At 35.8% G+C, this 12380-nt stretch overlaps 3 protein-coding genes across 5 annotated transcripts in view; 1 reads left to right on the forward strand and 2 right to left on the reverse strand.

Annotated features, from left to right (window-relative positions):
- LOC111809350 (60S ribosomal protein L9-like) overlaps positions 1-1261 on the reverse strand; it is a 2271-nt gene extending 1010 nt beyond the window's left edge. The window contains exon 1 of the mRNA XM_023695794.1: positions 790-1261. Coding sequence (XP_023551562.1) covers positions 790-1164 — 375 coding nt within the window. The 5' untranslated portion in view covers positions 1165-1261. The remainder of the gene's footprint in view (positions 1-789) is intronic.
- A 754-nt stretch (positions 1262-2015) lies between these two features.
- Positions 2016-2755, reverse strand: LOC111809254 (heavy metal-associated isoprenylated plant protein 39-like). The gene is made up of 3 exons (XM_023695678.1): positions 2694-2755; positions 2521-2596; positions 2016-2441 (listed from the first exon to the last, which is right to left on the reverse strand). Exons 1-3 carry the CDS (start codon positions 2697-2699, stop codon positions 2143-2145), a joined length of 381 nt encoding a protein of 126 aa, XP_023551446.1. The 5' UTR covers positions 2700-2755; the 3' UTR covers positions 2016-2142.
- Positions 2756-7171: 4416 nt separating this feature from the next.
- On the forward strand, positions 7172-11050 carry LOC111808059 (trafficking protein particle complex subunit 1-like). Of its 3 annotated transcripts, none has more exons than XM_023693837.1 (6): positions 7172-7419; positions 7999-8227; positions 8499-8613; positions 9207-9325; positions 10591-10651; positions 10741-11050. In XM_023693837.1, the coding sequence occupies exons 2-5, from the start codon at positions 8004-8006 to the stop codon at positions 10640-10642; spliced, it is 510 nt and encodes a 169-aa protein (XP_023549605.1). In that variant the 5' UTR covers positions 7172-7419; positions 7999-8003; the 3' UTR covers positions 10643-10651; positions 10741-11050. The 3 variants fall into 3 exon arrangements, with proteins under 3 accessions (XP_023549605.1, XP_023549606.1, XP_023549607.1); XM_023693838.1 differs by having other exon boundaries at positions 7221-7419; positions 7984-8227; XM_023693839.1 differs by having other exon boundaries at positions 7221-7419; positions 7989-8227.
- Positions 11051-12380: the final 1330 nt, after the last annotated feature.

A 12380-nucleotide genomic window follows, 5' to 3' on the forward strand; every position in this document is an offset into this window, starting at 1 on the left:
CCCCCCCCCCCCCCCCCCTCCAAAGATCATCTCTTTCTTATTCTCCTCAACAATCTGGCATCTTTTCCACCAAGCATCTCCCCCTTATTGCTCTTGACATCCATCTCAACTTCCCAGTTCCCAAATTTTTATTATAAAACACAGTTTTCAATTGTTCATTATTTAGAATTTTCCAAGTAGTCGTGAGTTGTAATGCCTGATTTTATATTGTATTGGTTTCTATTTCCATGGCTATAGGGTGACTTATGTTTCAGCTGTGAAGGTTATCGGCTTGTTTAGTTCTCTAATCTAGCAATTGGGTTGTGGATTTTTCTTGTATACAGAAATTTGAGTTGCTGGTTCCTGTTTGATTCAAGTTTCTTTGTAATATTTTCATTACTATTAATGGGAACTTATTTGTTTACATTCTTCAAACATTTTTCGACCAAAAAATATCCCTGTAATAGATTTCATCAAAGAATTTTTTTTTTTTACATAAGGATTTAGTTAAAGACTATTTAAAAGGATTCTCAGAAATGTAGCTAACCTATATCCCTATTGGAGAATCATGAAATCATGTAAAGACAATCTAAAAAGAAATACTACTCTGTTCCTAAAAAATAAATAAATATATACTCACTGAAATTTTATCTTAATACTCAACAAATCACAAACAGTTAAGCCTTCATCATTCGACATTCAATTAACGTAAAATGAAACCACAGTAATAAATATGAATCCAAAATCCAGAATAACATCCAGGTAGTGCAATTTATGGAAAAAGCGCGCGAGAGAGAAAGAGAGTTATACCTTCTTCTCGCCAAGAAAGTTACGGATCTCGATGGACTTGTTGGTATTGGTGATGCTAGCATTGATCGGAAAGTGAGCATAGACAAATCGCATCTTGTAACGATACCCCTTGGTAACACCAGTGATGAGATTCTCAACATGGCTAAGGGCAGTGCGAATGGCAGCAGAAGTTTTCCTGGAGCCAAACCAGGCATCAATCTTGAGCTTCTTTTTTCCGGTTTCCTCTTCGGTGATCAACTGGAAATCCAGATTCAGATGCTTGAAATTGCGAATAAGTTTCCCCCGAGGGCCTTCGACCTCGATGATTTTGGCGTTCACCTTGATCTTCACCCCTTCGGGGATATCCATGGTTTCCGATGAGAGGATCGTCTTCATCTCTTCCTAATGCAACCTTCTCCTCTCTCTCCCTGGAGCTGGAACGGTGAAGGCGGCGGCCGAAGACGAACAAAGCCCCAATTTGAGGAAATGGCGAAGATTTATAGTTGAAATTCTTCAACTGTGTTTTGGGGTATTAGGAAGAGAGATTAGGGTTTTTCTTATTCTTGGGAGGCCCATATGTCTATCACCCACCTTGGGCCTCCAAGAAAATTAAAATGGGCCTAAATTTGAACTTCGGCCCACTTTCTCGAACAAATCTAATTTGCAAGGAATTATTAAAAAAAAAATAAAAAAAAAAAAAAAAACTTTAATAATTTATAAGACAAAAAAAAATTAAAAATCTATTATAGTGTATATATACATATTTATATTAATATAACAATATCTATCCATATTGCCGTGTAGACATCTATTAAGGTTCTTTTGGTCAATAGTCGTTTATGGTCTGTTTTATAATCTAAATGATAAATTTTGCTAGAAATATGAATTTATCCACTTAAAATTAAAATATTTTAAATTTTTACTTCTAGATAAGTGATAGACGTATCAGTTAGTTGGATGGTGATCGTAGTTGATCTTTGTGGGAAAGGAAGTGTTGACATGTACGTTCAACTCTCTTTCTGGCATTTCCTCCTTTCTCTATTGTATATAAGTCGTTTCATGGAGGTGACAGTTGACGTTCTATCTCCCTTGTTGGGTATTTCTTGTCCCTTATCAATTATATTGCTTGACAGTATTTCTTATCTTTTTGGTGTTTTGGGGTCTACTAGCAGTTTCCCAAAAAGTCTATTTCATAGCTCAGTTGCTAATTGGTCTATTTGAACTAAACCAATATCATAGGATATTAACATGAAAGGGAAGAACAATCATATTTATCACGAATATGAAATCTTTGTATATTTCTTCCTAAAATATTTAAAAAAAAAGGTTGAAAACAATCCTTCTAAACACAAACTCTTCCTATATCTAATGGATTCAAGAGATAACACAGCCATTTGGATTGTATTGTTCTTGACATGAATAATAGTAATGAGGCGTGGGGTAAGACTGCAAGGCAGTGTAAGCCTTAGCCCAATCAATCGGCTCGATTTTGGGTGTCGGCGGATCTTGTTTCTTCGGCTCTACTTTCTTCGGTTCTTCTTTCTCTGGCCCAACGCTGATAATGTAAGCGGAGGGCCAAATCTTTCTTACTTTCTTAACAATCTCAATCGGGTCGGCGGTTCCAATCACCGTAATTTTGTTGTCTTTCGTGTCGGTCGCCATCGACACAATGCCTGCAAGTTTTAGCCAAACCCCACATGAGTATACCAACCATATATGAAAGAACAAGGTTGTTTGTTTTAAGTTGAGTACCTGAAAGCCCAGAAACCGCACTCAAAACCTTCTTCTTTGTCTTTGAATCGTTTATTTCCACTTTGAGCACCACTTTCTGTGGATTAAAAAGTGACCCATAAATTGTTAGTACTTGAAAAAGCTTGGAGAAGAAGAAATGGAAGAAGGGAAATGAATTGATTCTTTGTTCTTACCGCCATTTTTGTTGTTGGGAAAGCTTAGAATGAGAGATAATGAGGAGATGAAGGGATGGAGAAAGAGGCAGGGGAGAGGGTTTGATTTATAAAGAAGAGTTTCTCTTCATAGAAAATGCATTGAAATTACTAGGTGGGAATCATGAACGTTCAAAGCGCACCTAACCTAGTCAAGACTAGCGAATGTCGGTATAGCCACTCTTTTGGACGTTAGCCGATAGTCTCTTTAGGGCTTCCCTTCACACTGTTTTGGATGTTAGCCGATAGTCACTTCCAAGCTTCCCTAGTAAAGAATGTTTTGTTCTCTTCTACCACCTATGTGAGATCTTACAATTCACCCCACTTTGGGGGCTAGCATTCTCACCGACACTCTTTCCTCTCTCCAATTGATGTGAATCTCACAATCCACCTCCTTTGGGGCCTAGTGTCATTTATGACACTCGTTCCTCTCTTTGGGGCTCACTGTCCTCGTTCTCATATAGCTTAGTGTCTGGCTCTGAAAATATTGTCTTTTTTGGGCTTTCTCTTTCACACTCCCCTTTAAGGTTTTTAAAATGCATATACTAGAGAGAGGTTTTCACACACTTGTAGAAGAATGTTTTCTTTTTCCTATCTCCAACTGATGTGGGGTCTCACGATATGATTTATTGATGTATCATGCTTTCGTGTACGTAATTTTCGTGTTCATAATGTTATAATCATGTTTATGATTTTATTAAAAGTTGGGTCGTTATGATGACCCATCAATATAATCGTTCACATCGACCTCGTTATAATTTTCCTAAATAATTCACGAAAAAAAATTAGAATAAAGATTAAAAAAAAGTTTAATAGTTTAATCTGGATTAAGAAAGTAAAAAAATAATAAAAGAAAGTGGGATCGGGAAATTAAAATTAACTCTTAACAAAATTAAATAAAAAAGTTCAAAAAAAAAAAAAAAGTTTATAAATTGATAAATGAATGTGAATTGGGATCCAACCGCGTTTACACGTCTTCGTTGTCCCCTTGAGCCCTTTTTAAAAATTTAATTAAATAGAAGGTTCGACGACTTTGACGTTGACTTGACTTTTCAATTAAAAAAAACATGACTTGAAGCAAGTTGACCTATAAAGTTGATTGAGTGGAGGATTTTATTTATTTATTTATTTATTTTTGGATCGCTAATTGGAACACGGATGGAAAGGAGAAAGTTCACTTTTTTTAGAGTAAAGATTTAAAAATTATTCTCGACCACATATAATTGAGGTCGAGATGGTTAGTGGGTGTCACCAGTTAGGTTCTTTTTGTTCAAAACTCTAAGTTTGGAGAGATCATGTTCGTGATTTTGAATGACACCAATCTCCTTTTTAAAAGTCGTTCAACCGTGTTCACTAACTAGCGAATGAGCACTATTTCAATAATTTAAAAAAAAGTTGGGTTCCTGAGGATTAATTGAAAATTTGAAGTAGTTCACACGGCTATTCACATGCGAGAAGAATATTTTATTAATTGGTAGGAAAAATTCAACCGGTACAGCAATTTACAATCAATTATAGTCACATGTCCTATTTAATATAGTCTATACTAAATTCAATAAACGATCCTAAGACTAGTAGTTAGCCATGTGAGGAGGTTATGGATAATCAATCACCTAACACATGAAAACTATAGCATAAAATTCAAATAATTTAATGGGTGCTAAAATTATATGAGACCAATGTTCCCGGAATTGTATGAAAAAAATTGTTTATAACTAATTTAAATTTTATTTAAAATCAAACAAATATTTTTATTTTAATATTTAATCCATACGCATGGTATTTTTTTTTTCTTTTATCCAATATATTAAATATTAATTTAAATTATATATATTAAATATTAATTTCAACACTATCATCTAAATAAACTTTCTAATTTTTATTAATATTTTTAATGTATTAAATGTTAATTTCAACCTTTTAAATTTTTTTTAATTAATTTCATCATTGTAGTATTATTATAAGCTATGTAATATAAAATTAATTAATTAAAATATTTAATTAACCAATTTTTATTAAACATAGGTCACTCTACGGTAGACATAAAATTTCACTTTTATGCACTTAGAACGAGTTGTGTGTTTCTAACAATTATAAACAATTTGTAGGCTTTAATCGCATTTTGGCGGAGTAAGTTACCACAGGCACTGGGATAGATAACACAAAGTTAAATAAAAATAAAGCAAATGCTACTAAAAGAGATAAGAAATGTTACTGTCCTAACTTTACTTCCATGGCCTTCACATGCGAGGTCGTCATCTGTACAGGGGTGCATTACCTTTACCTGAAAAGAAAGGTAGCACGTGTATTTAAAAATTCTCAATAAGTAGGCCAATTGGGGCTAGGTAATGCAAACACAAGCAATCATGTTTGGACTACATAAAAACATCATGGCATGATATTGGTCTCCACTTCTAGTTCAGACAGAATTAGATGTGTAGTACTTCTCTATATACAACTTGTTTACGCTCACATGGACTCTCAGACAGGTTCTTATACGTACCTCCTGAACTTGGTCTTCGACTAGCATACACTCACATTGCTAGAATGTCACCAAGGGAAGAGAGTGCACATAGTATTATTGTAACGTCTTTATTTTCCTATTAAAAACAAGGTCGTCACTACATGCATGATGTGACAAATGCGTGCGAAAAATATTCATTTAAAATATTTCATAAAAGGTGTCATGTGTCACAATCGCACTCTTGATGGCAGCGGACTTACGATTGTGCGACACTCACTTTCCAAAAACAAGTGAGCTAAACCAATTCGTTCTTATGTCGCCTATGGCCAAGCGACGTATGCTCAAGCCTCTGGCCTCGGTTTAAGAAGAAGATTTTAGAAAACGAGGGCAGAGAGAGATTTTTGAAAGAGAGATTTTGAAAGAGACGTTATATAAGCAAGCGAGAGAGTAATAACAACGGCTCACAGTATATACTTTTGGTAGGGAGAAGTTGACAACTAGTCATATCCCTCTATAGTACATTTTGAGGCATTTCATGTTTGGTAGGCATAGACATGATTTTTTCGAAACGTCATACTTCCTAGAAATACAAAAGTAAAACACTAGAACATGAAAAAACATAAAGGGTTTGACTTGTCATGGGCATGCGACCATGGGCAACACGCCTTGGACGAGCATGACCGTAACACCATGGACTTAACATTCAAAATAAATACCTTAAAACAACGTTGCTGGCTAAACCAAAAGTAAATATCACAGTTTAAATAAAATAGGCTACTAAATAAACATATATATAAGACTACCCTAACTCTGATTTCATGGCCTTCGTCGTGACACCGTCATCCATACATGGGTATCTTACCTTTACTTGAAAAATAAGAGTAGCACGTGACTTGAGTACTTTAAGAAATTCTTAGTAACTAACTCCACTATTGAGGTCGAAAAACGCAAACATATGCAATATGGTGGGACCTTATCATTTTAAAAACATCGTGGCATGACCTTAGACAACTTTCAAGCTAGGACAGGGTTGAATGAGTAATACTTCCCACACATGGCTCATGCACGCGCACACGGGCCCACTAGGTGGGCTTGTGTACCCGTTGGACCTAACTTATCGAGCTAGCACTCACTAACAGTTATCAAACGACATAGAGAGAAAGACCCCGCATAACATCATAGTGAACCTAAATGTCATAAAGTACGTGTCTGTACTAATCATAACGGAGAAGTGTCCCAATGCCTATGACACACAAAAATGCATGATGTCCCCATAGCTTAAAACCATAACATAAAATTTATGTTGCAAGTCAAACCTCCTTTCATTTATAATATATGAGTCCGTAAGTTATGCGTACATAATTATTGTCAAATCTTTCGTGCATAACATGGTCTATGGAGGTTTATGCATCATAGATTATCAACATCATATAATATTACTACAAAATGACATAGCCACACTATTCCACAGCTTATAAACATGACATAACACAACATAGCATAACATAATATAGCAAAGTACAAAATATCATAACAATCATAATATGACACATGCAAGAGGCAACGAGCATGTGTCATCATACATAACACAATTCATCCAACCAAGCCAATAATAGAGGCACTTACTTGGTTGGCTTAGGTGAGAGTCACTAAACAACCCTTGAACCTAGTCCTCGAAGTCCAATTTCACCTATATAGACCCGTGTCATTGAGGTAGGTACAATATACGATCCAATTCATCCGTGATCGGTCAGGATCACTTTTACACTCTTGGCTCCAAAAATAGCTTAAAACTACTAAAATAGTTGTCACACTAACCTCAAACATCGAATTTGGGTCCAAAAAGATAAAAATGCAAGGAAAAGGTCTCGAAACTTCAAATAGATCAAATATGAGCCAAATATGCCATCTAAGCCGAATTGAAATCGTTGGAACGCGCCGAGCCGAGCCAAGCTGAAATCAATGGCGCGCGGGTTAAGAGTTGTGATTGGGTCAGGTTTGCGGGTCAGCTATGGAGGAGGAGTGCGCGTAGGTCAGAGCCGAGTCGTGCGACTGATTTTGAGCGAGCGATTTGCTTACGCCTTTCCAGAATCGACGTTCATTTAATCTGTAATAGTCGGAGGCGTCTGCGGCGCTGCGAGGCTCCGATCTACTGCCGTTGTCGCCGGTAATCATTGCTTGACGAATTAAGGTCTTGGTCATTGGATCGATCGCTCCCTTTTATCGCCGTCTTTCCTCTCTGAGGTATCTTTCTCGTCTCCATTTTTTTTGGTTTTGATTCTTCTTCTTGAATCGGTCACCGTTCAGCTCATTATAGATTTTCTCTCCATTTTCCTTCCTCTCAGCCTCTTCTACGATCCATCAGCAAAATTTACTCCCAATTTTACACTAGATTTGTTTCTAACTACAAAGAGTGGTTCTGTGGAGAGGCCAAAGGGAAATGAATCTGTGTATTTTTGGTTGAGTCATATAGATTCTTGCTGGACTGAATCCTGATTTGGATCGACTTAGATATCACACATTGACGATTCGCTATTTTCTTTTTAACCTATATGAATTACATTTTGTCCAATTTATTTTCTCTTACCCTTAACTAGACTAGATCATTCCATATATTTATGGTTTCTCTGATCAGCTCCCTCGTGTTCCTACCGGATAATATGAGTTAGATAAGTAAAGCTGTGGGGAATCTCTGAATTCTTAGTTGTTTTGCTAGGCAACTGATTGTAGAGTTAGTGGAAATGTTGGGGTTTTGTCAGAAATCTTAGATTCGTATACCATTTATGTATGACAATTGATTTGATTCAGTTTAGTTTACTCCAGAAACCATGCAGTTCTTTGGTGGCTCAGAGATTAGCCCTTCGCCTACTGTCCCGACAGCAACGGGAAACAATGTGAATATGATGTATATTTTCAATAGGAATGGAGTTTGCTTGTTCTACAGGGAGTGGAATCGGCCTCTCCGGACATTGAATCCCCAGCAAGACCACAAACTTATGTTTGGTTTGCTCTTCTCTCTCAAATCCTTTACTGCTAAGATGGACCCAACCAGGTTTATCTTTCTTCCTTAACTGGGAAACTGCTTTGGCTTATGGCATGCCTGGTTAAAGTAATTGATCCAGCAAGATAGGAGATAATGCGAACTATATTTTTTTGTCTTAATAACTTGACAAATGCATTGCTCTTTATGGTCGGTGGCATAACTAATAAATGTCTAATTGGATTCTAGATTTTGGTTTTGAATTTTCGAAGTCTTATCTTATTGGGAAGTGATGAGCTGCTTTGGGAGTTTATTTTGAAGTTTTCCTTTTTTTTTGGTGCAGTGCTGATAAAGGCAATCTTGGTGTGCCTCAGTTACCTGGCCAAGGTTGTTCGTTTCACAGTTTTCGTACGAATACCTACAAGCTCAGTTTTACTGAAACTCCATCTGGGATAAAGGTTTCTATAACCTTCCCTCTTCTGTTCTTTTCTATATTTGACATTTTAGTTTCATGCATGTCTACTTGAATCGCTAAGTTAAATTTCTTGATATATGGCATGAGCAGAGCAGACTACATATGGATTATTGAGATTTAATGAAACCAATATTTGTTTTGGGTCATTGATTTGTCTATTTATTGCTATTATCATTGTTATTTGACAATGTAGATAGGAGTTTTAAAGGTTTGGGCGCTTTCATCTCTGAGCTTGTTGTGTCACATGGATTACTTAAGTTCTGATTCATAACCTCATGAAATGTTCTTGTTTTCTTTCTTGTTCTTATGATGTTCAGTTTTCTTGGTGATGATTAGTACTTCCAATAAATCTCCTTTTTTTACTTCTTGTTTTATTCTTGAAGAGTTAAGGTTGGACTTTTGGAAGAAGCCCCGTGAAGCTGCTGTTTTAAAATTGTTTCTGTTTTGAAAAATAATTAACCGGAGGTGCAAAAGGGGGATTCTTGCCATTAACTATAGGGTCACTATGATTGAGATTGATAAATTAGCTTGAAGTTCAATTTTGTGTGTATTGATGAATTATTTCCTTGTTTTCAGATTATCCTGGTTACCCATCCTAGAACCGGTGATCTGAGGGACTCGTTGAAGTACATCTACAACTTGTATGTTGAATATGTTGTGAAAAATCCTCTCTACAGTCCGGGAACCCCAATCAGGTAAATTGAAAGCTTTGTTCGATGCATATTTCCTATATACCAACTGTAGTAATTTAATCAAAGATACACAGTTCGAAGCCTTACAGAATAAAATCAATATCTTTGATGAATTTGTATTTGTAATGCATGCATCCAGTGGTTTCAGTTTAAATAAGATCAACTGATGTCTGGAATAAGGGAATTTATTATTGGTTATTATTCTTAACTATAACTACTTCAAGTCTGTCTTAGAGGCCTTTTCAGAGATCTTTTAGACTTTACTAGATTCTCCCTTTAGACTAAATTACCACTTTAGTTCCTGAGGTTCAGCTTGGTTTTAATTTGGTTACTGTGATCTAAAAGAATCACGGTAGTTCCTATGATTTGGTTAAATCTCTCAAAAATTCATTGGGTTCAGCTTGGTTTTAATTTGGTTACTGTGATCTAAAAGAACCACGGTAGTTCCTATGATTTGGTTAAATCTCTCAAAAAATCTGTGTGATTACCATATGTTAGTAGTTTTCTGACTTCCCATGCTTCTTTATTTTTCATCTTTTTGAAATTTAATATTTTTTTCCTTTTGCTTTTTTAACATGGATAAGGGACAACAAGTTTACTTTAAGCATAAGGCATGGTTAAAGATTCCATTGGCTAACCATATTAAAGCTTGAATTGGGTGAAAAACTATAAGAAATTGGGTGAAAAACTATAAGAAATTGGGTGAGTATTCAGGTAAAGACAATAACTTTGTGTATCAAAGGGGTCGATTTTGGACTAGGGTTTCTTAAAAAGTGGGTGATTTATGTCGAAAGTTCGGCTGCAAAACTTGCTTTCCTCTATTTCTGAACTCACTTAACTCAAACCAAAATTCAATCAACAATTTGACCTTTAGATATACGTTACATTGAATGGTAGCACATAGCCCTTCTTTTTCACTTCCAACGAAAAAGAGTTTTTTTAGAAAATTATTAGCACCTAATAAGGGTAGATACATTTAAAGGAGATTAAACTGAGCTATAGGGACTAAAATGTTAATTTAACCCTTCTTTTACCAAAAAGTTGTACATTGGAGAATATTCATGAAGTTTTCCTGTTTACTCTTTTTAGCAAAAGATTTGAAATGTTTCTATATCTTATTTACGGACTTAACCCACCCTCTCAATCAGTCCATACTTCCTATGGTATAGTTTTTATGATGAAAATAAAGTTGATCTTGTTTGTCCACGCAACGCGGTTTCGGCTCTCCCTTGAGGCCTTGATTAATCATTTGATTTTGCTTTATGCAGGTGTGAGCTATTCAGTACAAGTCTTGACCAATATGTAAGGACTATATTATAGAAATCAAAGGTAGTGACTGCTTTGCCGTTTTAGTTTCATTTACGTCGTATGCTTTGTCTCTGTTGATGATTGAATACATTTCCTGAACAATGGTGCAGTTCCAGGCGATTAAAATGCCTACCTGGGATTTTCTCTTTGTATTCCATCGCTTGGAATGAGAGTGTACCGGTATAAATTCTTCTAGTGTACCTTTTTCTGTTATTCTATTTCCCTGCATTTTGTGGTAACTTCTCTGTGATAGTGGCGGAAGAAAAAAAGACTCTAGTACAAACGTTTGCTGCCCATGTATGATTTGTAGTAGTGCATTTGTATTTCTTTTTTCGTATACATTCGTACCATACATTAGGTACAAAAAATGTGAAAGGTCTTAAACGGGAAAGTATTATGTTCAATGACCTTCTTAACCTCTCCCACCCTTTCATTGTCTCTTCATCAATTTCTTTGGTATTTGTTTCAACCCTAGGATGCACCACCCTTGAAAAGGTAGGAAGATTGTCATACTATTACTCTTCCTCGGACCCCAATGAACCCAAATTGTTGGGAATGGATCTTGGTACTTTTAAGGTTGATAGCCCTCGCTTTGGTTCCTGATGTCGAGGCAATTAAGTTCTTGTTGCTTGGCACGAGTGATTGTGCGCTCGGCATAATCACATGATTGTTTCTTCCCAAGATTGCTATTTAGCTCTTTCTCAAATCTCTGTTTGGAGGCTTTTTTATTTACCTACCATTCGCCCATGGTTATACCTTACTTCCCAAGGTGGAAGGACAAAATTGTGATGGAATCTGGTTGGAGGAATTCCAAATGGCTTTCACAGGATCTTAAATCTTTCCATTGTTTGAGTATTTGTAATCCAAGTTCAGTTTCGTGTTCCCTGTGTGCCCTGTGGTTTGTTGAGTGTTGACACTTGAGTTCTGTTAGCTATGCCCATGAACTGTTGTTTTGCAATTGCACTGCCTTGGTGATGGCATCATCTAGATCTCTAACCAGAGCCATTGTTTCTTTTTATTGTGAGAATTATTTAAAATTACTATTAACTTTGAATGATTTGGTGTCATTTTGGAAAACAAAAATGATTTTAAAAGTTTCACAATCATTCTCAAATTATTTATTCTTTATGTCGATTTCGAACTCATGAGCATATAGGAATGTTAAAAATATCAACATGTGGATGGAAGCTTAATAGTAACAAATGTTTAGGTAACCCCGTGACATGAGGTCAAGCAAAGTCGATTGTCCCAGCCAAAAAAAAACTACAAAGTCAAATTCTTTACATAATCCGATATTATTATGTTGAATCGAGTTGGTTTAGAACAACCAAATACATGCACATATATGCATTAGGACAAGTCCATACAAATTCATAAGTCTTTTTCTTCTTTGTTGGAAAATTTGAGAAGGAGACATTTGAGAATTGACAAGTAAACGCTAAAGACCAAAACTTGACATTGACAATGAATCAAATGTGAGGTGTGGCTTATGGTTTTAGAGACATTAAATGTTCCCATTGGAAGAACTAATGAGAAGTAGAAATTATGAGAGAGTGAAATAATCTTTTTGGCACGGATAGGGGTGATCTCAAATAAAACATTACACCTAAGAATCAAACTTCTATTGTCGATGCCAAAATTTAGCCCAAACTTCTATTGTCGACGCCAAAATTTAGCCAAGGAAAATCTATCTTAACGTTCATATGCCTTAACAATAATTGTAATTTACATAAATAAGTGACAAAGTTGT

This window comes from Cucurbita pepo, chromosome LG13, assembly GCF_002806865.2.
Source record: "Cucurbita pepo subsp. pepo cultivar mu-cu-16 chromosome LG13, ASM280686v2, whole genome shotgun sequence".
Taxonomy (NCBI): Eukaryota; Viridiplantae; Streptophyta; class Magnoliopsida; order Cucurbitales; family Cucurbitaceae; genus Cucurbita; species Cucurbita pepo.